This window comes from Balaenoptera acutorostrata, chromosome 13 (assembly GCF_949987535.1).
Source record: "Balaenoptera acutorostrata chromosome 13, mBalAcu1.1, whole genome shotgun sequence".
Lineage (NCBI taxonomy): Eukaryota > Metazoa > Chordata > Mammalia > Artiodactyla > Balaenopteridae > Balaenoptera > Balaenoptera acutorostrata.
Genome location: NC_080076.1, coordinates 71,396,081 through 71,421,219, shown reverse-complemented (window position 1 = coordinate 71,421,219; position 25,139 = coordinate 71,396,081). Strand labels below are relative to the sequence as shown.

At 47.1% G+C, this 25,139-nt stretch overlaps 1 protein-coding gene across 4 annotated transcripts in view; it reads left to right on the top strand.

Moving 5' to 3' along the window:
- Nucleotides 1–251: 251 nt before the first annotated feature.
- Nucleotides 252–25,139, top strand: part of AP1B1 (adaptor related protein complex 1 subunit beta 1) — a 51,625-nt gene continuing 26,737 nt past the window's right edge. For 3 of the 4 annotated variants that reach the window (XM_057526770.1, XM_057526769.1, XM_057526768.1), the window contains exons 1-3: nucleotides 256–388; nucleotides 19,081–19,143; nucleotides 22,959–23,064. In XM_057526770.1, the coding sequence (XP_057382753.1) occupies nucleotides 19,107–19,143; nucleotides 22,959–23,064 (143 nt within the window). In that variant the 5' untranslated portion in view covers nucleotides 256–388; nucleotides 19,081–19,106. Of the gene's footprint in view, nucleotides 389–19,080; nucleotides 19,144–22,958; nucleotides 23,065–25,139 lie in introns of all 4 variants that reach the window. The other variant, XM_057526771.1, reaches the window with a different exon arrangement.

Sequence of the window (25,139 nt, the reverse complement as noted above, 5' to 3'; positions counted from 1 at the left end):
AAAGTCTCTACGAACTTTTCCATTTCCATCACGTTAAATTGCTTAACGGTTACCTGGCCTGAGTTTTTCTCCGCGCTCTACAGAAGACAGCGGCACAGAAGGACGTGTCGGGGGCGGAGTTAATTCCGGTAGGCCCCGCCCCTTCTGGCCCCACCCCGCGGGCACCAACCCCCGCCCCAGCCAGTGCACCCTTGACCCCGCCCCCAGCCCGTGCGTCCACCGGAAGTGCCCGCGCGCGGGCAGTTCACTTCCGCCTGGCAGGTGACAGCCGCGGGGCTCGGAGCGGCCGGCGGCACGGACGCGCCGGGAGAGCGGGAGGACAAGGCCGCAGACATTTTACTGCCGCGTCGAGCAGCGCCGTGGCGCCGGGAGCCGTTCGGACCTGTGGGTGAGGAAACGGGAAGCCCGGCGAGCCCGGAGAAGTGGTGGGGCGGGGAGTCAGGGGTCTGAGGTGAGGGGTTTTTGGGGTCAAAGGTCACGGAGAGGACAGGGAGCTGGAGGGGCTAGAGTGGCTTCCCAGGTCAGGACGAGGCAGAAGGGCTGCGGGTTCATTCATTCGCGCCCCCTTGGCCGCCGGCCTGCACCCCAGACACCCCAAGTACGCAGTCCCTCCCCGGGCGCCCTCCCGGAGAGACTCCTAGATTTAGGCCTGAGGGAGCCTGCGCCTGGCCAGACAGGAAACTTCTCTTCGGGTACTGGTTCCCCCTGCATACTCACCCCCGTGGCTATCCTGAGGCCTCCTCGTCGTTCAGGGCCTTATCTCTTTGCCAAGGTTCAAAAAGAAAAAAAAGAAAAGCTAAGAAATGGCCCGGCGCCGCCTCCTCTGGGGTGGGGTTGGGCTTGGTCTGTCCGTAGGCGCCTCACGGACAAGTTAACTGGGGACACCTGTAATAATGCCAAAAGTACTGATGGAAATGCTAGCTACTGGTTACTGAGCTCCTACTGTGTACCAAACCCTGTGCTAGGCACTTTACTTATAATGCCGCATTTAAGCTTCCCAGCAACCTTTGTGAGGTAGCTACTGTTGTTATCCCCATTTTATCCACGAGGAAACTGAGGCACAGAGAGGTTAAATCACACCTGTAAGGTCAATCGGGTAGTATAGACAAGAGCCAGGGTTCCCCCCCAGGCTCTCAAGGACCTGTAAGTGCAGAGACAAAGGAGAGGCTGGAGCAAGGTTGGGGTGTAGGGGCTATTTAATATCTTTAGCTGCCATTAAATTTGCACCTATATAAAGATGTAGCCTTCTTGCTTCTCGTCTGACCTTCATAAGGAGTATTTGATTCACTTTCTTCAGGATGAAACAGTCCTGCAGGTTATTGCTGTAACTGATTACCTTTCAGGGCAAGAGAGGAAGTTTTTCCTGACTATTGAGAACTGTGAGACATAAAACAGGCTGGCCATGAAACGAATTTAAGAATATCCAGGACTTCCCTGGTGGCGCAGTGGTTGGGAATCCGCCTGCCAATGCAGGGGACGTGGGTTCGAACCCTGGTCTGGGAAGATCCCACATGCCGCAGAGTAACTAAGCCCATGTGCCACAACTACTTAGCCTGCGCTCTAGAGCCTGTGAGCCACAACTTCTGAGCCCACACACCACAACTACTGAAGCCCACACGCCTAGAGCCCGTGTTCCACAACAAGAGAAGCCATGACAATGAGAAGCCCGTGCACCGCAACGAAGAGTAGCTCCCACTTGCTGCAACTAGAGAAAGCCTGCGCGCAGCAATGAAGACCCAACACAGCCAAAAAACTAACTAAAGAAATTAATTTTTAAAAAAAAGAAAAAAACAATATCCAGAACCTCTTGAGAGTGGTTGAGCTGCATTCTTTTTGGAGTGAAGAGAGGAACCACATGACCGCTAGGGGATCTTTTGGCCCTAGGTTCTTGAAGAACATTCCCAAGGGAAGGGTCTGTGTCTCTGAGAAAAGTACAGGTCCCATGGCTTCTTGACTGGGGAGCCATATCTTGTCCAGGAGCTGGTAAGGTGGTTTCATGGCCAGAGGATGAGGCTTTGTGAGTCTGAGCCTTATTCCTTTGCAGAGACATTCACTTGTTCCAGTTCTGCCTCAATTTCCCTGATAGCAGCACAGACCCGCTGATTTCCTACCCACTCCTAGGTATTATAAGCCTTAACAAACGCTTGAGGGTTTCCACATGCTTCTGAAGAAAGCTGTGATACAAATATTACTGTAGTGCCTGTTTTTAAACTCTACGATCTGTTCTCCTAGTTCCATTGAATTCACGGAAACTTAATATTGTCACCTTATCCCCATCCTTCCAAGGGAAGATTTGAGATGAAGTGACTTGTCACAGATGGTAGGAACATGAGCAGAGCTCAGAGCATCTGGCTCCCTGTCCTGAGTTGAGCCCACCAGGCTCCTTCGACCTCTTAGAGCAGCTTCATGAAGAGTGGCTTCACTAGTTTTCAAAGACTCAGATCCCTCAGAGGTTGTGTAGAGATTATCTGTTGAGTGTGGTTTGAGCAGAGGCTTCACCTGAGCGACGTGAATAGCTCAGAGGTGTGATGGAAAAAGCACTCCTCGACTCCCCATCAGTCAACCCTGGGTTCCAGTCCCAGCTCAGCAGCTTCTTGGTAGTGTGACCTGGAGCCTTCTTTACCTCAGCTCTCAAATAATACCTTCCCCTTGCCCCCCTACCGAACACTGGCATATGTGGGGACTGGACAAGGACATTTGTCAGAGCCTGTTGTGGTGGTGGGTGCCTTGACCCTAGGCAGTTGATGCCCACTGGGGGCCTGGTTTTGGGGGTGTTACTTCCATCTGCAGACAGAGACCTTTATGTACACAGGACTTCTCCCATCCTTCTTGTTTCACTTCCTAAAAGTGTTTCAGAAGAAATTCAGTCTGTTGGTCCTGCTGGCTCTGGGTGTGGACTTTCATCTTTTTCTAGTCATCCTCTGAAGCTGTTGCATGTCTTGACTGCTCACTTCCTGAAAACCCCCACGCCTGGCACCAAAGCCTGATGTGCTGATGGTGAGCAAGCATTGCTTGGTTATGAGTTTTGCGCTTTGGTGTATTTCTGAAAGCTAAAGGGGCATCTGTTGCTTGTAGGTATTTCTTTTTCTGAACAGGTCTTTTTGCCTAAAATAGGTCACTGATAAATTATCAGACAGAGCCCAGGAATGGTTTTTGTGTTCTTCTTCGCTTCACACAGAGAGGAACAAATAACTCCAGAGAGAGAATATTACTTGGGCAAGTGGGGAATCCTTTAAAAAAAATTCTGCTTGAATATCCATCAGTGGATTCTCATTGCTCTCAGGCTGAAACTCACATTCCTTAGCGTGGCCGCCAAAGCCTTTTGAGCTCTGACCTCTGCCGGGTTCTCCTGCCTCATCTCTCCTACTCCTCACTTCCAGCCTCTCCCCAAGTTCCAGTCAAACTCAACTGCTTGCCACTTCTGCCAGCCCCAGTTGTTTACCTCTGTGTCTTTGCTTTGTGCTGTTCCCACCTCCTGAGCACCAGTTCCTGTCACACACACCCGCTTCTTTGCTAGACCACTACTTGGTGCTTCCCATCTGATCATCTCCCCCACCTTGCAGGCCTGAACTGGATGTCCTGTGGCATTGATCACAGTGGGTTGTCATTGTCTGCGTACTCAGCTGTATTCTAAGTAAACAGCTCGTAATCCCTGGAGAGGACTTGTTTTAACTGTGTCTCCAGCACCTAGTGAAATATCTGGCACATAGTAGGTGCTCAGTAAATGTTTGGTGAATGAATGAATGAATATCACATTGAATTTTTAGGATTCTGTGACTCCTAAGGAATTCAGAGCACTTCCCAGATGATCTCCTGTCCATCCTCATGTCACCCCAGGGGAGTAGGGAGAAATCTGCCCAATGGTGGGAATAACTACTCTCGAACTACTGCTACCACGCAGCCAGCCATCAGAGTGCTTCAGGGCCTCTAGAGACCTGGGGGTTGGGGAGCAGCAGGAGGTGCTGGTGGTAACAGCTCTCCCTGTGTAGTAGTAAAAGTGGCTAACATTTATCAAGCACTTGGTGGACTGGGTACTGCTGAGGGCTTTGTATGTATTCACTTGTTTTAGCCTCACAAACCCCTCAAGTATGTGACATTATAATTCTCGTTTTGCAGTTGTGGTATGGTTGTGCCTGTTAGGTTGTGTAGACCCCTTGAGAGCCCAGGTTGTACCTTCTGTGGCCACCTTTCCTTTCCCAATCCCTTGTTCTTGAATTGTCTCCTGTTATTTAATGGAGGTGAGGAAGGGCTTGGCTATGGTTCTAGCCTCCCAAGCCTCATGCTTTTTGGGTCTTTGGCCTTGGGCTTGACCTCTGACCTCTGTTAAGAGGGTCTCCCTGAAGTTGGGAGGCCTTCTCTAGTTAAGGTAACAGTATGGTTGGTTGACTACAGAATGCCCAGAGGTCATCATCAGCCAGGATGCCTTAGTCACTGATCCCTCGTCTCCTCTGTGGACTTGAGCTGCAAGATGGTAGGTTTGGAAGTCAGCTCTCAAAAGCTTTAAAACTGGGACTTCAATGGCGGTCCAGTGGTTAAGACTCCACGCTTCCACTGCAGGGGGTGCGGGTTCAATCCCTGGTATGGGAAATAAGATCCCACAAGCTGTGTGGTGTGGCCAGAAAGTTTAAAAAAAAAAAAAAAGTTTTAAAACCAGCCCTTCAGTGTTGGTTTTCAGCACTGAAGACATTCGTTACAGCTGAGCTCTACAGAGGACTAGCCTTGGGTGACATACTTTTTATCACACCCTAATTGCTTTTAGGGTCCTAAGCATATTTAGAGTAGAATGACAAAATTTCATTATAGCAAGCTATTGGGTCTGTTCTGTGGTTTTCACTCTCTGATCTCTAAGGGCTGGGTGGCTTGATGTTGAGACACTGAGGACAGAGCCTTCGTATGCCCAACATTCATTTATTCGTTCCTTCCTTCCTTCATTCATTCAGTATTTATTGAGCCCTGCTGTGTGCCTGGCACTGGGCTAAATGTGGTGACAGGTAAACAAGCCAGACAGTTTCTGCCCTTGGATTGCTTACCACATTCTAGTGGGGGAGAGAGACAAAGAAGAAATAGAAAACAAATGTAATAATTAGAAAAACAGATAAATCATGAGGGAAATGAGGCAGAGCAGCTCACCCCTGTTAAAATGTAAGCCAGATCTCAGGACTCTTGCTTAAAACCCTCCATTGGCTCTCAGCTCATTCAGAGTAAAAGCCAGAGTCCTTACCTTGACCTGTAAGGCCACCTCCATTCTCTGACCTCATAACCCACTGCCCCCCTCACAGCTCACTCTGTTCAAGCCACATCGCCTCCCTGCTGTTCCTCAAACAGGCCAGGCATACTCCCACCTTTGCACTATTTTTTATGCCTGGAAGGCTCTTCCCCAGGCAGTGTCACCTCTCAAGGAGGCCTTTTGTGGCCACCCTGGTTAAATTTCAACCTCCCACTCGTCCTCCCCCACACTCCCTATCCTCCTTCCCTGCTTTCTTTTTCTCCATAGCATTTATCACTGTCTGAGATACTATATATGTTACTTATTTATCTTGCTTATAGTCACTGTCTGCCGTTAGGATGTAAGCTCTATGAAGGGAAAGGTTTTTGTCTGTTTAATTCACTGCTTCATCCCCAGCATATAGACCTATTTATGGCTCAGTAAATATGTGAATAGGAGTACCGGGCTATGAGGACAGAAAAATACCTACTTAGTGCGTGCAAGGATGGTATCTTTGAAGTGATGTCACCTAAGCTGAGATTTGAAGGATAAGTCTAGAAGCTGGAGAGATAATCCAGGCAGAAGGATCAGCAAGTATGAAGGCAGTGAAGAGCTTGGCAACTAGAGGAGCACAGAAGGCCTGTGGGCCTGGAGGGTTATAGGCGGAAGGAAGGGCCTAGCTGAGCTCACATCATAGCCTGTGTCAGAGCCCCCTCTGCACACCTCCCCCAGCAATTTGTTTCCCCACTTCCTGCAGCTCTGATCACTCTGAGCTGATGCCCAGGGCCAGGGATAGTGATCTGATGGTGATCTGAAGGAAGTGGCCTGAACATTTCTCCCATTGGAGATGTTGCCACCTGACCTTCTACCCTTTGCCGTTTCTTCTCTCTCTTATCATTTATTTACTTACCTTCCATTTACTGTCTGTAAAATGGGCTAGGGTGTTTGGCATTCTCAATTTCAAAACAGCTTGACAACTAGAACAGATGTAGCTCTGACCCTGGCAAACCCCATGAAATCAACATTGGGAAGCTGCTCTCTAGCTGAGGTTGGTTTACAAAACATGAAATTTCCCCAAGAGGAGGATTGAGCACCAGTCATTTGAATATTTACTGAGCACCTACTACTTGCCAGGTACCAGTCTAGGAGCTAGGAATATGGTAGGGAACAAAATGAACAAAATCCTTGTCCTTATGGAATTTCATTATGGAGGGGAAAAAAATAGATAAGTGTTTTATCCTATGTTGGTGATAAGTACTTAGAGGAAAAAACAAAAAGAGGAAAGAAGGATAGGAAGTGTGGGGGATTTGTTGGGGGCGTGTACAATTTTAAATAAAGTGGTCGGAGAAGACCTCAGTGAGAAGGTGACATTTGAGCCAAGCCATGAAAGAGGTAAGGGATACATACACTACCAAATGTAAAATAGATAGCTAGTGGGAAGCAACTGCATAGCACAGGGAGATCAGCTCGGTGCTTTGTGACCACCTAGAGGGGTGGGATAAGGAGGGTGGGAGGGAGACGCAAGAGGGAGGAGATATGGGGATATATGTATATGTGTAGCTGGTTCACTTTGTTATAAAGCAGAAACTAACACACCATTGTAAAGCAATTATACTCCAATAAAGATATTAAAAAAAAAAAAAGAGGTGAGGGACTGGGGGGGGGAGGAAAGAAACAGGTACGGGAGATTAAGAGGTACAAAATTCCAGTTACAAAATAAATGAGTCACAGGTATGAAATGTACAGCGTGGAGAATATAGTCCATAACTATGTAATATCTGTATGGTGACATATAACTAGACTTATCATGGTGATCACTTGGAAATATGTATAAATATCGAATCACTATGTTGTGTAAAAGGAACTAACATAGTGTTGTAGGTCAATTATACTTGAAAAAACAAACAAACTTATAGAGAAAGAGATAAGATTTGTGGTTACCAGAGGTGGGGGTTGGGGGAAGGGGAATTGAATGAAGGCAGTCAAAAGGTACAAACTCCCAGTTAAAAGATACATAAGTATTAGGAATGTAATGCACAACATGATAAATATAATTAACACTGCTGTATGTTGTGTATGAAAGTTGTCGAGAGTAAACTGTTAGATTTCTCATCACAAGGAAAAAATTTTTTTTTCTGTTTTATTTTGTATTTATATGAGATGATGGATGTTCACTAAACTTATTGTGATAATTTCATGATGTATGAAAGTCAAATCATTATGCTGTACACCTTAAACTTATACAGTGCTGTATGTCAATTATATCTCAATAAAACTGGAGGGGGGAAAAAAAGATGAGGAGCTGAGCCATGAGACTGTCTAGAGAAAGAGCCTCCTTGGCAAAGTGAACAGCATGTTCAAAGGCCCTGGGGTTGAAACATGCCTGTTGTGTTCCAGGATCAGCAAAGAGGCCCATATGGCTGGAACTGAGGGAGTGATGGGGAGAACAGTGGAAGAAGTTTGAAAGAGATAATGACAGGGAGGGTGTGTGTTTGAGAGACAGTAGGGGGTATGCATCTCATCCAGGGCTTTGTGGGCCATGAGGTCATGGTAGGGACTTTGGCTTTTACTCTGAGTGAGACAGGGAACCATTGGGGGATTTTGAGCAAAGGGATGCCATTGTCTGATTTAGACTGTCATAGGACCATTCTGGCTGTTGCCGGGATGGGTTGTCAGGTGCAGTGTGGAAGCAGCTTTGGTAGCAATCTCAGTGGGAGGGGATGATGGCCTGGGGCCAGGTGGTAGTGATAGAGCTGGTGAGAAGCCCCTTCATGGACTCTGAATTCATTTTGAAGGTAGGCCTGACAGGAATTGCTGATGGATTAGATGTGTGATATGAGAGAGAGTGTATTATCAAGGGTAACTGAGGTTTTGGGCCTGAGAACCTGTCAAAGATGGTTTTGGTAATAACTGGATAATGAAGACTGCAGGATGAGTCAGTTGGGGGATAGGAGGAAGCAAGTGGTAGTTTTTATCATTTTAAGTTTGAGCTGCCTGTTAGCCATATAGACATTCCAGTGATATCAGGCAGTTTGAATATATGAGCTGGGAGTTCAGAGGAGAGGTTGGGCCTGGAGATGTAAAGTTGTGAGTTGTCAGCGCATAGATGGTGCTTAAAGGCATGACACTGGATGAAGCAAGCAGCTGGAGGAGGGAAGAGGGCCTCTGGGAAAGGTCAGAGGAACCAGGCCTGAGCCCTGGGGCACTCCAGGTGTTGAAGGAGAGGGAGAGGAGGAGGAACAAAGGAGACTAGACAGTGGGGTAGAAGGGAAAGTAGAGAGCATGGCATCCTGGAATCCAAGGGAAGAAAATGTTTCAGGGAGGATGGAGTGATCAGTAGCATCAAATGCTTGTTAGCATGAGACTTGTCATTTGATAAGATCCATGCATCTTCTGCTGGCAGGGTCCAACTCACCCTGGAATCCAAGGCTGTCTTTGAATCCCATCCTTCCCTGACTAACCTCATCTGCTCCTTTCCCTGCCATGATCTTGCCTTCAGCCAAGCAGGGGTCTCACAGACTCCTAAATATGTGTGCTTGTTTTGGCCTTGGATATGTCACCCCTCTCTCAGCATCTCTAACTCCTCATTTTTAAATAGGTTACTGGAGAATTAAATGACACAGGGGCTCTAAATTACTTAGCACAGAACCTGTGCCCCAGCCAGTGTTTGTGTTGGTTTAGTTATTCTCAATTCACTCCCTGTTAATGCTGACATCTTGTGGGTCTTCTCCATGTCACCTTCGCCCCACCCTTTCCAAATCCGACACATATTTTCATGTCCAGCCAAGCCCCTTTTAATCCAAGAGGGCTTCCTTTGATGCTCCACCCATCTCAAAGTCTCTTCCTCAGCTTTGGTGGCAGTCATTTGGAGGGCATGATTACTCTGCTGTTCCCCTGAAGTCCTTCACCTGCCCTCTGAATCTGTAGGAGCCATCAGGAAAAGATGGTTCTTTGTCTACTGTGTGTGAGCTCCTGTGTGGGGTGCAGTTGCAGGCTTGGAGCCAACGGTGCTCCACACTGTTAAACATGCTATATCCAAAAGGTGACAGATTTTCAGAAAGTGTTCCCAATGTATAGGTGGGAAAACTGAGGTCTCAGGAGCCTAGTTCTGTAGTCTTTGGCCTCTGTTTCCTCATCTTCATTGATTTAAGGATTGTTCAGAAGAAGCCCCTATTATTTCGTTTATTTATTTATTTATTTATTTTTGGCTGTGTTGGGTCTTCATTGCTGTGCCCAGGCTTTCTCTAGTTGTGGCGAGCAGGGGCTACTCTTCATTGCGGTGCGCAGGCTTCTTATTGCAGTGGCTTCTCTTGTTGCAGAGCAGGGCTCTAGGGGTGCGGGCTTCAGTAGTTATGGCTCGCAGGCTCCAGAGCGCAGTCTCAGTAGTTGTGGCGCACGGGCTTAGTTGCTCCGCGGCATGTGGGATCTTCCCAGACCAGGGCGCGAACCTGTGTCCCTTGCATTGGCAGGCAGATTCTTAACCAATGCGCCACCAGGGAAGTCCCTAGTATTTCGTTTTTAAGGAACTTTTCCTTGGCAGCAGATCTTTCCACGCATTACTGCTTGTAGATTAGTCGAGAACTGGCCCTTGATGCTAGAATTCAGTCCTAGAGACTCAGTGCTGATAGAAGAACATTTGCATGTACCATTTGCCTGCCTTTAGTTCCTTTTCATTTTGAGACTTTAATTGCTAGTGGGTCTCAGAAGATTGACTTTGATTAATCAGTTTTCCTCCAAATCCCAGGAGACCCATAACTGGGTGATCTCATCCAGACAGGCTTTCACTAGGCACATTACCAAACTTGACGTTCCTCCTGTCCAAACTGGATGGGCTGGCCCTAAAATAACCTGTAATTCAACCTTCGAGGGACTCGGCAGGGATGTGTGGCAACATACTTCACATACCATTTAGCCTAGAGTGTGTGTTTCTGCCAGGGTTTCCTCAGAGAGGAGGAGCTGCCTCACTGGACACAGTGGGACATGTGTGACCTCATTATGGGGCAAGAGTAGAGTGTGTTGGCGCTACCATTTTCTAGCTGTGTGACTCCAGACAAATGCCTTGACCTCTCTGGGCTTCGGTTTCCTTATATATAAACTTGGGATATTATCAATACCTTCTTCACAGATTACTGTAAAGCTCTTTACGTAGTTTCTGGCCCATAGCGCATATCCATCTGTCATTACCACTTCCACTGCCACCTTTGTTTCAAATCTAGTGCCAAGCCCAAAGAAGAATACAGCTTATTTTCTCGTAGTAATTGAACTGGCTTGAAAGAGCCTATCTGAGTTTGGTGACCACATTGTCTCAGAGAGGAAGTCTGAAATCTGGTTTCTCTACTGCTGACTCACCTTTTAGTCTTCAAGGTGGCCTTACCTGTTTACCTGTCTGTAATGTGAACTTTAGTACTTACTTGTGAGGACCTTTTCCTTTTTTTTTTCTATTTATATATTTTATTTTTCTCTGTGTTGGGTCTTCATTGCTGCGCGCGGGCTTTCTCTAGTTGCGGCGAGCGGGAGCTTCTCTTCATTGTGGTGCGCAGGCTTCTCATTGAGGGCTTCTCTTGTTGCGGAGCACAGGCTCTAGGCACATGGGCTTCAGTAGTTGTGGCTCGCGGGCTCTAGAGCGCAGGCTCAGTAGTTGTGGCCCACAGGCTTAGTTGCTCCACAGCATGTGGGATCTTCCTGGACCAGGGCTCGAACCCGTGTCCCCTGCATTGCAGGTGGATTCTTAACCACTGTGCCACCAGGGAAGTCCCCCTAGCTTAGTCTTGACTGTCCTTGAGCAGGTTTCTAAAAGCTATTCATCAGGCAAGGGTTTAACAGTGAATTTCAGCACTGAAGTTGGAAGCCACCAACACAGACTTTTTTTTTTTTTTTTTTCAACACAGACTTTTAAGGATCAGTTTTCCCTGCCCAGATATCCTTGAATTCAGAGATGGGTCTTGGGAGCTGGATCAGACCTTGTCAGATGTCTCTCTCCCCGTTTCATTTCCTCAACTTCTCTGGCTGGTCTCACTACACCTATAGTCTCCCTGGTTCCATCACTGGATGCCGATGGCGTGTGGTCCACTCTGCTGGTGCTGCCAACTTCATGCTTCTCGTCCGACTGCAGAGTATGGGCTGCTCTGACATGAACCACTGCCCTGAGACTAGAAAAGTCCTCTCCCTGGCCATTGGCTGGCCATTTGGGGAATTGCTTGGCTTGTTACTGTTTTCCCTTCTACTGAAGACCTAAAGAGGTTTGCTGGCCCTGGCTGCATTCTGAATTTGTTTTCTTTTTTGTCCCCTTGGAAACGTTTTCTGTCATGCTCTGTGAATGATCATGCTCCATTTTCTCTTGTTTGATACCCAGGAAGAACACTCTGGTGAGGAAGTGGATTCCACCTCTAGCAAGGAATCATAGAACATGAGATGCAGGAGGGATCTTGTCCTTTAAACTTTGTTTTCAAACTTTGTTCTATGGAACTATGGGGTGTCTGAAGGGCCCCCGGTGAGGAGGGGGAAAAGTGGGCATAGTGAAATGAGTCAGGCTCTGGGCCCTCACCCTTACTTCAATCAGAGCAGTTCCACTTTTATTTTAAACAATTTAACAACGGGGTGACGGGTGGGGCTTGAAAAACCATTGATCTGGTTGAATTCTCTTGTTTGACAATTGGAGAAAGGAAGGCCCAGAGATGGGGGGTATTTGCCCAGGGTCACACAGCTGTTGGTAGCAAAGCTAGAATTCCTGGCAGCCATCTTGGCATTGGATCAGCCGTGCCATGTTTGTGGAAAGTTAGCTGCAAAGCCTCATGTTCCCGGTTTACCCAGTTGTCGCTGTCTGGCACTCATCAGGGAGTCCTATTGTTTTGATCTGTTATGGGCCCTTGGTTTTCTAGCTTCTCTGGGAACCTGTCCTTTCATTTTGCCAGCAAACATTTGGTGAACTCGTGGAATATGTCAGACATTGTGCCAGTCACTGGGTTGACAGCATTAAACAGGAAAGATCCTAAATTAGAGTTGTGAGGAGGGCTATGGAGAAGTCCACAGTATGATTGACTCAAATGTCGAGGAGGCTTCTGCCCCTCTGGGTCTGGAGAGGGGTCCTCTGGGGCAATGGTGTTTGAGCAGAGACTGAAGGAGGAGCCCGGGGGTGGGGATAGTGTTTTGAATTAGATGCACCGTTGTTTTCTAAACTGCATTATGTTTAAAAGAGATGATACATGCATAGGATATAAAATTCCCAAGATAGACAAAGGTAAATGATGAAGGGTCAGTCTCTTACCCCAACCATTGGTAATCCAGCTTCCTTTCTTGAGGAAACCACTGTCCACTTTTCTTATTTACCCTTTCAAGGATAGTCCATGCATTTGCAAACACTTGGTATTTATGTTTTATTAATATTTTAATTTTTAATAGAAATGGTAGTATACTACATATAGTTTTTCATCTTGCTTTTTATCACTTAATAGCTTACAGAGTGTTGCATACAAGTACATGTAGAACTGCCTCATTCTTTTTCATGATTGCACAGTATTCCCCATGTCTGTATGTAGTGCTGTAATTTTTTAAACCAGTCAGTCCTCTGTGGGAGGACATTTAAGGTGTTTACAATGTTTTGCTATTATAAAGGATGCCACATGAGTAACTGTATCTACATAGTTTTATACATATAGAAGAAACTCCTGGAAGCAGAATTGCTAGGTCAGTGGGTAAGTACCTTTGCAATTTTGGTAGCTGCTGTTGCCAAATTACTATAGAAGTTGTAGCAATTTAGACTCTCACTAGCATCATATGAGGGTATCTATTTCCCCACATCAACACCAACAAGGAGTGTTAGCAGACTTCTGGGCCTTTACCAATCCAATAGCTGATGGATGGTATTTCATTGTAATTTTAATTTCCATTTCTCTTACAAGGAAGCCTAAACCGTTGTATTTCATTTTCTATGAATGGGTCACATCCTTCGCCATTCTTCTCTTTGCAGTCACTTTTTATGTATTAAGGAAAATAAGCTTTTGTGATGTGATGCAACTTTTTGTGTGTGTGTGTGTTTCTTTTGTTTTGTACGTCGTTTGGTTTTTATTGGTTTTGGCCATGCAGGAAAACTTGATTATTATATAATTGAATTCATAGATCTTTTAAGACATCTTGATTTTATGTCATACTCAGAAAGGCTGTATTTCCTTTGGATTATACAGTGCTCTATTTTTCTTCTCCAGCATTGGGTTCTATTTTGTTATTTAAAAAAAAAAATTAATGTTTGTTTAATTTACACCAAGTGAAATGCTCAGCTCTTATGTGTACAGTTTGGCCAGTATCTGCATCAAAATACAGATCATTTCCGTCACCCCTAGAGTTCTTTCACCCACACATAAATCAGTCCTTCCCACCTAGAAGCATCCACTGATCAGATTTCTGTCACTATAGGTTAATTTTGCCTCTTCTGCTTATTCTGTAATTTCATATTTACAATGTTTATGTTTGCAGTTGTCAGTGTCTTTCATTCTCACATTGTCCCCTGTCAGTGGTGAATTCCCCATTTTTTTTTAAATTTATTTTTTTATTTATCTTTGGCTGCTTTGGGTCTTCGTTGCTGTGCACGGGCTTTCTCTAGTAGCGGCGGGCGGGGGCTACTCTTCGTTGGGTGCGCGGGTTTCTCATTGCGGTGGCTTCTCTTGTTGTGGAGCATGGACTCTAGGTGCACGGGCTTCAGTATTTGTGGCTTGCAGGCTCTAGAGTGCAGGCTCAGTAGTTGTGGCGCATGGGCTTAGTTGCTCCGCGGCATGTGGGATCTTCCTGGACCAGGGCTCAAACCCGTGTCCCCTGCGTTGGCAGGTGGATTCTTAACCACTGTGCCACCAGGGAAGTCCCTGAATTCCCCATTTTTAAGAGGTGAAGTTGAATTGTAGAGCTGAAGTAAACTGTAGCCTCAGCTCAGTATTCTTCAGTTAATTATTATTAGCAAGTTTGAGACCTTGGAGAAAAGTTGAAATATATTCAGTATTTTCTTTTTTAAAAAATTAATTAATTTATTGATCTTGGTTGCGTTGGGTCTTCGTTGCTGTGCGCGGGCTTTCTCCAGTTGTGGCAAGCAGGGGCCACTCCTCGTTGCTGTGCGCAGGCCTTTCACTGTGGTGGCCTCTCCCGTTGCGGAGCATGGGCTCCAGGTATGCGGGCCTCAGTAGTTGTGGCATGTGGGCTCAGTAGTTGTGGCACACAGGCTCTAGAGCACAGGCTCAGTAGTTGTGGTGCACAGGCTCAGTTGGTCTGCGGCATGTGGGATCCTCCTGGACCAGGGATCGAACCCGTGTCCCCTTCATTGGCAGGCGTATTCCTAACCACTGCGCCACTGGGAAGTCCCTCAATATTTTCTCAATTTTTTTTTTTTGTTTTTGGTGGCGCTGTGCAGTTTGCGGGATCCTAGTTCCCCAGCCAGGGATCTAACCCATGCCTCCTGCACTGGGAGCACGGAGTCTTAACCACTGGACCACCAGGGAAGTCCCTTAATGTATTTTTTAATAGGTTTAAATTCATTTTATTAGCTTAAAACACAGAAAGATATTTTTAATCTCCTGGTTATAAAATTACATTTAGATTTTTGATGACTCAAAAATTTAAAAAGTGTTGAGGACTTTTTTTCTTAAACCCAACCCTAACTCCAGTTGCTAAAATTCAAAGTCTTTAACTGACAATATTATTTTATGAGTTTTTTCCTTTCATTTTCTTCCTAAGGCCTCATTTTTCCACTCTTAAATTATATTACATCTTTGTCCCTGGCCAGTATGTCAGTGATTCTCACCAAGGACTTCTTTATAATTCTAGAAAACATAAGAGAAAACTACTCTGTTTCAGGCCTTATTACTCAGTTCATTTCTTTACACCCAGTGACAAGGGAAGCAGCCCTGTCAATAGGATTTAAAACCAAGAAAAAAGTGAGATTAACAGGAACTGGCCCTGGGATTGTGGCATCAGAGTCATCTACTGAGAATGGATGTGGGGAGGGAGGACAGAGGTGGGGACAGCGGCAGTGTCTCCTCAAAGACAAACTGGTCCCAGGTGTGCCCCGCTTTGAATTTGGACAGTGCCATCCCCTTCAGGCATTCCTTGGCCTGTAAATACTGAAACTGAGGGGTATCCCAGCATAGAATGCTGTATCCTTAGCAGAAGTGACTCATCACATTGGCCAGAGCAGCTTCTGAAACAAAAATTCCCTCCAATTACTGCTTTTTTTTAATGCGCTCTGCCACTTCCAAAGATGGAATCCAAACCCTAAGCTTTTTCTCGCCTAAATTGGCTGCTTGCTTTCAATTGTGGCTCATGTACATGGTCAGAGTCTTGGCCCCTGTGGCCTCCATTAGCAGGGATACAATGCATAGCGACGGCTGAGAGCAGGGCCAAGAAAAGCACCAGTCTTTCCTGTGGCATCTGCAAGTCTGAGTTCAAAGTCTGACTGAACTGTAGGGTTTTTTCCATTCCTGCAGAGAGAATGAAAAATCTCTCTTGCGCTGATACCCTAGGCAACTGCGGTGAAAGAACATGAGGAGATAGCCACCCTCAGTAGATCCACATGGTGCTGGTGATCTTTCATGGTGAGGTGAGGTTTTTTAATCGGTGCTCTGGGGTGGCTTTGCAAAAGCATTTTCATTTCTCCCCATCTTCTCCTTCCTCCTCTACCTTAATTTCCTGTATATGAAACAACTTCAGAGGGATACAATTTCTGCATCAGCAGTCCCACTGGGCCCTCTGCAGAGGGATATGCGAAATAGATACTGCGGAGGAAAGAGGCCACCAGCGCCAGCCATTACACGGTGTGGTGGTTTAAGTTTGTGAGTAGTTGCTTAGCACCTGTAAAAGGAAGAGTGTCATCAAAAGCTCCAGCTGTAGGGGCATCAGCAGCTGTGGTGGCTTCACTAGCTGACCCTGAAGGTCTCTTGCTTTTTTCAATCCCCCAAAGAGAAATTTTCCCACCCTTTCCTCCATCTGGGTGGTTGCATCCAACACAGATCTGCCAGGCTGTGTTCTGGGAATTCAGGGCCCTTGGATGTTGTGTTGTGCCTGCAGATGAGGGGAAAGCCCGTGACACCCTCCTCTACCAGAGAAGGAAGAATTTCTGGGCAGTGCTGAAGTTGGACATCTAAGGTAGTTTTTGCTTTGTTCACTTTGATTTCCTTCTAGATTTAACGTTGGAGGGGTTTGTACGTTACTTTCTGTGATTCTTTTGGCCTGTGATTTTTAGCCCTTCTTGCCTTCACTGATTCCTCTTCAACTAAATTTAACCTTGGGAAACCCAAGGTACTCTCCTATTCTGGATACCTCTGGTTATGCTCTCAGGCCTGTGACTTCTGAAGCCATACAGCCTTTTATTGTGTGACAGACATGCCATTGTCTTCTTTACCTGCTCATTCTCACAGCTCCGCAAAGAACCTCTAGGTTGGTGAGGTTTCTCTGAGAAAATGGCTTTCTCTGTGCTCAAAATGAAATTATTTTTAATGTATGTAAACTCCGGTAGGAAACAAATGCTTATATAGTTACCTCACAGCTGTCGGAGAGCAGGCTGAGGGTCCCTGGGCTTTTCAGTGGCAACTTTTCATTTCTTTCAACAACTATTGACAACCCTGGCCATGCTTGTGTGGAGGATGGATGCAGCTGTGGACCAGGCCGACTTGGGTCCTTGCCTTTGGGGATCTGTCTGCAACCCTGACTCCCGCTGCCGAGACTGGCAGTTAGTGGCCCCGCAGCAGCACTGGCATCAGCAGACACAGGGGTCTCTTCTGCTCTTTCCCAGAGCTCCCACAGAAAAGTGCCATCATCCCTTTTCAACCTGACAAAGCAAAAGGAATGTGGAATTGTGTCTTTTTCTTTATACTTTTGTCAGCGAAGCCTTTATTCCTTTATCCTAATGGGATCCACAAAGGCTTTAAGGCAGCCCTGAGGCAGTACTTATTGGTTCCCTGTTGGCTGTTGGTTACTGAAACAAAACCTATGGGCAGGCACCTCAGTTGGGAAACAGCCCTATTGCCGTCCTGCCATAAATACAGGCTTAAACTGGAAAAATACAGTTGGGCTGCAGGGGAGCTGTGTTGCCATTGTTTCCAGAGATTTTTTTAAAAAATAAATTTATTTATTTTATTTATTTATTTTTGGCTGTGTTGGGTCTTCGTTGCTGCGTATGGGCTTTCTCTAGTTGTGGCGAGCAGGGGCTACTCTTCGTTGCAGTGCATGGGCTTCTCATTGCGGTGGCTTTTCTTGTTGTGGAGCACGGGCTGTAGGCGCACGGGCTTCATTAGTTGTGGCTCGTGGGCTCTAGAGCTCAGGCTCAGTAGTAGTGGTGCACTGGCTTAGTTGCTCTGCGGCAACTGTGGGATCTTCCCGGACCAGGGTTTGAACCCATGTCCCCTGCATTGGCAGGTGGATTTTTAACCACTGCACCACTAGGGAAGCCCCTCCAGAGACTTTTGAGATGTTCCTTGACTCCTCACATCCATCCCAAGAGTAACCTTAATCTCCCCCCACCGATAGCAGTGAATTGGAAGAAGATATTAATGGCTTACATGTTTGAGTCTCTTTTATAGAGGCAACAGAAGGGACCAAGTGAGTTGAGTTTTCTCCATTCAAATGTCTGTTCTTTGGGTTGTGTGGTTTTCTGTACCATGTGAAACTATAGGTAGGACTGGAAGTTGAAAGTCTCATGGCTTTTTGGACTGAATCCTTAAGCCACTCTCAGGGTTCTGTCCTTTCTCTCAGATGGGGAAGCAGAATTCCCTCCTCTCTAGAGCACAGGTCCTGAGCTCAGATGGACCTGAAATTGTCTCTCAGTCCAGCCACTTAAAAGCCATGTGACCTTGGGCAAGTTACTTAACATCCCTGAGCCTTAGTTTCCTCATCTAAAAAGGGGGTAAAAGCAATTACTTTATTGGTAGAATTAAATGAGATAAAGTGTGCAAAGCTTTAATAGGGGTTCAGTAAATGATAGCTTCTTAATAAATGTTAGAACAACCCCTGAAGCCTCTGCCATGCATCCAGGGTACTTGGCTCTTGTGTAGCTTCTTTTATCTCTCATCTGTTGACCAAGAAGAACTATTGAAGTTACATAGTAAATGCTCAGCAAATTGTTGAATGAACAAGAGGGCCTTGGTATTTTCTTTGCCCTGTTGCCTTAGACCAGTACTTCACAGTGTGAGTTTTACCCTAGGAGGTGTCCTGAGAGATGCTTTGAGAAAACTGGCCAGTTAGATTTGGGGAGTGCTGTAGAGTCTGCAGTGTGTAGTTTCTAGCCCTCTCTAGAGATGAATAGTGCCTATCACTGTTTAGAGAAGCTTGGAAAAGTTGGGTAGAGAAGAAATCTCTCCAGCTTTTTAACCTTGGCATTTTCCAAGCTCCTTTGACTATATAGGCAATGATAGTGATAGTACTTCCATGAGGCTGTGATGAGGCTTCAATGAGTTCATGAGTGAGAAGCACTTAGTGCTGGGCAGAGTGAGCACCACAGAGGGGCTGCTGTAACCATGATTCTTCAGTGCTTTTTAATCTGTGGACTCTTCCAAAGTATTGAGCCATTCCCTATTGATGGACATTTAAGTTATTTCCAGTGGTACATTGTTATGGACAGTGCTGCAGGATATAAAACCCTTTTATCCTGTGCAGATATTTCTGTGGGAGAGATTCCTAGAAGTAAAATCGCTGGGTCAAAGAATATGCACATTTTAAAATTTGATAGATCCTTCGGAATTACCCTTCAAAATCTAATCAGCCATTATCTAACAGTTCATTTTCCCAGTAAAGAGATGAGACGCTATCTCCCCTCACCAGGCATGCACTGGATCCCTCTCCCCTCTTGTGAAATGAAAATGGGATGGAACACAAGGGCAAGTCACCTCTTTTCTGTCTTGCAGAGTCTGGCCACAGATAAGGGACCAAAATGACGGACTCAAAATATTTCACCACAACCAAGAAAGGTACTGTTTGTTTCATTGTGGGGTCTTTTTTTTTTTTTTTTTTGGCTGCCTTTGGTCTTCGTTGCTGCACACGGGCTTTCTCTAGTTGCGGCAGGCGGGGGCTACTTTTCATTGCAGTGCACGGGCTTCTCATTGCAGTGGCTTCTCTTGTTGCAGAGCACAGGCTCTAGGCCTGTGGGCTTCAGTAGTCATGGCATGTGGGCTCAGTAGTTGTGGCTCGTGGGCTCAGTAGTTGTGGCTCGCGGGCTCTAGAATGCAGGCTCAGTAGTTGTGGCGCACGGGCTTAGCTGCTCTGTGGCATATGGGATCTTCCCGGACCAGGGCTCAAACCCGTGTCCCCTGCATTGGCAGGCGGATTCTTAACCACTGCGCCACCAGGGACATCCCCATTGTGGGGTCTTATCCTCCTCTTTCCTTGCCCGACCCTTCTGCTTGCTCCCTGTGGTAGTGGGGGGTGAGGGCACATAGAGGCCTGGAAGCAAGTGGCAAGAATCACCGAGAGCATTTTGAACTTTGTGGATCCGGAAATTTGAACTGCGGATGGTGTAAGAAGTATGACTACTTCTTTCAGAATTCCAGAAGGAAAAAGCATTAGCTCCAAATATAGAAAAAAGCCCTCTTTTGTTCCCCGTGGCTTTAAATTGTTAAAAATGATGCCCCACCGCGCAGAGGAAAGAAAGCACACAATCCTGTCAGCAACGGCACAGTGGTATCTGTGCATGTTTGGTCCTTATCGTTGGGCATATGTTTTACGTGGTTGAAGTCAGAGTTTATATCCTGTTTTTCATCTGACATTATCATAAACGTTTTCCCACAGTTCTGAAGACTCAGTCTGTTGAGTTGCTGCATCAAAATTTGCTAAGCTAGTCTTGTATTGTTTGGGTATTACCGTTGATTTTGCTTTTCGGGAAATGGAGTTTGTTGTAGTAGCTGACAAATGCTCTTTAACCCTGTAAGCATCTTTCTGGCTGGCCCTTCCTTCCTCCTTCCTTCCCTCCAAGTGAGATTAACTCTCGCCTGCTGACCAGATGAGGAGAGTTTGTTGTTGGGTTAGCTGAGCCAGGACCTGCAGTCCCCTCATCAGGTGGTTCATTTCTCAGTCCAGCCAGTTTTCCTGTGTCTCTTCCATGTGCAGCGGAGGAGACAAATGGAGTCTCTGACCTGGCTTTGCTTGTCCTTGGGCAGAGAGGACAGTTTATTTATTTATTTATCTATTTATTTTGATTTAAAAATTTTTTTATTTTATTTATTTATTTTTGGCTGTGTTGGGTCTTCATTGCTGCACGCGGGCTTTCTCTTGTTGTGGCGAGCGGAGACTCCTCTTCGTTGCGGTGCGCGGGCTTCTCATTGTTGTGGCTTCTCTTGTGGAGCACGGGCTCTAGGCGCACGGACTTCAGAAGTTGTGGCGAGCGGGCTCTAGAGCACAGGCTCAGTAGTTGTGGCGCACAGGCTTAGTTGTTCCGCGGCCTGTGGGATCTTCCCGGACCAGGGATCAAACCTGTGTCCCCTGCATTGGCAGGCAGATTCTTATCCAGTGAGCCACCAGGGAAGCCTGAGAGGACAGTTTATTAAGTAGTAATCACTCTAAAGGGCAGTGGGTGCTGTGATAAGGGAGGGGCAGGGCCCGTGGGAGGGCTGGGGTGGAGCTAGACACATAAACGAGGGCAGAGTGAGTGCTGGCCCAGGTCCATCAGGGAAAGGAAAGCCTAGGCACAAGTTATGAAGAGTGTGATGGAAGAAAGGTTGGAGAGGTGTGTGGGGCCTGGCGAGCCAGGTCAGAGTGGGTGAACAGTGCCGAGTAAACTGGGGTGTCAGTAGTGGGTTTTTTTTTATGGGTTTTCTTTTGAGGAGAATGTCTAGAGAAATGTCTGGGACCAAATTTGACATCATTGATGGTTTTAGGCAGAGGGAGGTCAGAGGCAGATTCTAATCAAGGATCGAAGTGGGTGAGGCTGTGGGGAGGCAGGGAGACCAGAACCACAGTTCGCATGAGAGATGATGCTGCCTGAGCTGGGGAGGAAGGCGGGGGTGTTGGGGATAGAATTGGATGCCTCGTATGTGATTGAGGAGGTAGGCTTGGTGACTGGTTGGATTTCGGGCACATTATAGGAAGGAGGCATTTCTGAAGCAGGCAGATCCTGGGATCACCCCACTAGCCGTCTTGGGGCCAAGGTGACTCGGGACTAGATCCATCAATTGACTGCCAGTTGTACTGAATCTGGCCGAACACCTCAAACAAAGCAGGGGCAGCCCAGCAGCAAGGCCCAGGGTCAGTCACATGGTCTGTTGGATCCCATAGCAGGGACACAGCCCCCTTAGTCTCTTGGAGGAGAAGGGCGTGTGTTCCTTCAGCTCTCCAGAGCCTTGGATTTGAACTGCAAGGTCTGCAGATTACTTCTGGCTCTGTTGAGCAATATCCTCAGTGTGGCCTTGCCCGGGCTGTGCTGCATGATTGTTCTTATTTAACCTGCTTACGGTCTCTCATCTCAAGTTCTTTGCTGAACACCACATTGCTCAGTCATTAAAAAAATTTTTTTAAAAAGAACAAAACAAAAAAACCCTGTTAGTTTTCTTTTTTTCACTGTAAATCCATCTAGAACTTCTTCTAGCACTTCCCCCCACATGATAGTTTCTGCTTCACCCCCAACCCAAGTAACTTTAGAGGGAAGCCTGGGACTCTCCTACAAAAGAGGGAGCCAAGACAGAGGTTCACGTGGTAAATTAGTAATAATAGCGAACACCTTTAATGCAGGCCACTGAGTGCAAGACACTGAGCCGAGTGTTTTGCATCTATTACATGAGAAAAGTCAAGGCCCCAGGCAAGGCAGAGCGTACAGACAAGGAAATGGTTTCAGAGAAGCAGGGTGAATGTCCTGGGTCGGCCAGAGCACATGGGCTTTGGAGCTGGCAGACCTGGTTTTGAATCTTAGGCTTCCTCCTCATGGCTGTGTCCTTGGGCAAGTTCCTGAACCTCTTCTAGCCTCCATTTGCTCATCTGCAAAATGGGGGCAAGTGTGGAGTTGTTGTGAGGATGCAATGAGAAAAGGTGTGGGAAGAAGTTAGGGAGGTGCCTGGCTTAGAGAAAGGCTCAGGAAAGGCTGGCTGCAGCTGGTTTGAGGGCAGGAAGCCTGTCTCACTCCAGCATCTGCCCTCTTAACCTGTTATTGGGGTTATCAGGCCCCTGACTACCTCTCCATGGCAGGGCCCTGAACAGTCCTACTTCCTCGTTTGCTTTTTCTAGATCATCAAGTTCTTAAGAACAGTTTATTAAGTGCTAGAGCCCTCGTGGGACAGCTGAATTCTCATTTTCAGAGCCGAGCAACCACTTGTGGCTCAGGAAGTGAAACCCTGAGTGAGCTCTTTTAACTCGAAGCTCTAGGAAAACAGGAAAAGCCTATGTGTTGAAACTGAGCAAATCCTGCCCTTTTCCCTCAAACTTTAGGTCCCCAGGTTCCATCCCACGCTGCTTTGAGGGCTTTGGGTGAGGGTGGCTGAGGAGAGCTTTGCTTCCCTCGGCATGTTTTTAGCCATCTGGCTGAGCAGGACCTGGCAGCACACTTTTTGTCTCTCTCAGAACCTCTTTAGCTTCCATGACTCCTCTCCCCTAAATCTGACGTGATCTCCAACCTTCCATCCTGGTAATTCAGAGTTGTTTCCCTTGCTGCCTGCCCACCCAGGGCCAGGGCCTGAAGCTGCCTTCAGCGGGCAGCACAGAGTGTTTTCCCTGCCTCCCTCCCATTCTTTTGGAAGTTGGGGACTGGGAATCGCCCCTTGGCAGAGTGGAAATGGATCACTCATGCTGCCTCCTTTTTTAGGGGAGATCTTCGAGCTGAAGGCAGAGCTGAACAGTGACAAGAAGGAGAAGAAGAAGGAGGCGGTGAAGAAAGTGATTGCGTCCATGACCGTGGGCAAAGACGTCAGGTGTGCAGGAGTAGGCCGGCTGGCAGCTGGAGGCAGCTGACAGAGGGAAGCTTTTGAGTTTGGGTCCAGTTCAGTCCCTCCTTAAAAGTATCCCTAGGGACCCATGTCTCCCCTGGTGCAGCTCCCTTCACAGATCTTTCCAAATAGAAGGTTTTGTTTGCAGAGGGGTCATGCGCTCAAATGTTGATGGGGTCAGGCAGTAATGGAGCAAGTGAAGTGGGCTGGGCCGAAAAAGCAACAGGCAATGCAGTGGATGTGTTGTGAGCCCTGTCAGAAACTCCAGAGGATGCTGCCTGCTGGGGAAAATGACCCCAGTGGGACCAGGTCTTTTGGTTTTTAAAAAGAACAGGGAATCTGGATTTTTCATTTTAAATCTCCTTGTTTTAGATTGCCAGATGAGGGAATTCCCTGGCAGTCCAGTGGTTAAGACTTGGCGCTTTCACTGCTGTGGCCCCGGGTTCAATCCCTGGTCAGGGAACTAAGATCCCACAAGCCATGTGGTGTGGCCAAAAAAAAAAAAAAAATTGCCAGATAATACTAAACAAACAAATAAACACTGTGCAAGTAAAACACACCTGCACGTTGGGCTTGTTAAATTTGTTGTCAATTTGCAGCCTGGTGCATCTGGTGTGCATCTGTTGCCAGAACAGATCACATGTTGAATTGTGGCCACTCCTTTGCTCATACATCTCCCCAGCCTGCAACGTCCCTTCCCCTTGTCCATTTACACTGCTGCCTCCCTCATCATGCCGGCTGACTACCCTGAACACACAGCATTTGCTGTGTTCCTGTCGCCTGGCACTAATTGTAGACTGTCCTCTTCTTATGTATACTTGTGCTTACCTGCCCACCACATTGTTGAGTCCCCAAGGACAGGAACTGGGTTCTATGACAACTTAACACTTGCACAGTGTTTGAGAGTCAGCAAAACACTTTTAAATGTTTTCCTGGCAATTCCCATACTGTAGGTAAGGATATTTTTCCTTCCAAAGAAACCAGAAACAATGACTGCCCCATGGTCACGTGGTTAATGGCGGAACTGGACTCATGCTCAGCCCTTCTGAAATCCAGACCCAGGGTGCTCTCCCCCATTCCCTCTCGTTTGGGCCCTTTTGGTGCCCAGTCCTGTGCCTCATAGGCCTGGGTGCTCACGTGGAGCAGCTCCCCATCTGGATCCCTCAGCAGGAACCCACAGCTCCAGACTTCTCCATGGATTTCCCTGTCCCATTGCCATGCTCAGCAAGGGGCCTCCTGACAGCACACAGTAGAAACAGTTCTGCAGAGAAACCTGCTGAGGACACAGCGGCAAAGGAATCAGGCGTCTGCTGGAAAACTGGGCCTCCTTCCAAGACAGATTCTTCCCAGGACAAAGCTGCTTTCCTTCAACCAGAACACCCCTGTCACAGAGGAGGCACCTCTGTCATCTCAAATGGGCTTGTTGTGCTGATGTAACGGGCCCGAAAGATCAAGTCAGGCCTCTCAGCTCCCCCCCTTCCTGGTTCGTCGTCTTCCAAGGTGATGCATCAGCTTCAGCACTGACTGGACTCTCCTGCCTGTCGGGGCTCAGGAAATTCACTTTGAACTCTTAAGTCTGTGTTACCTGGTCCTTGCCCATAAAATCACGAAAATTGAGAAGGGAGGTGATAGATAATTCCAGAGACAGAAAATTGACCACTAACCATATTTCACATGTCAAGGGGCCTGTGACCCTGGGACTGTGGGGTACCATGTTGGGAAGGGTTCTGCCCAGTATAACAGCGGTCCTGAGCACGGGCTTTGGACTCAGACCTGGTGCCTTAGGCAATTGTTTGATATTTGTGAACCTCAGTATTGTCTTCCGTAAAGTGGGGGTAATCCACTGACTTCTCGGGGCTGTTAAACGAGATCATTATGTAAAGCCCCTAGCACCAAGCCTGACGTGTAGCGTGTGCTCTGTACACATGGGCTGGTTCTTAGTGGGTGCCTTGTAGTGACTGCAGCCCAGCCCACCCCTGCTCCCCTAAGCCCTCTGCAACCAGCAGCCCAATATAAGCGGCCATGTCAAGTATCAGAGAAGGAAAAACAATCGTTTTCAT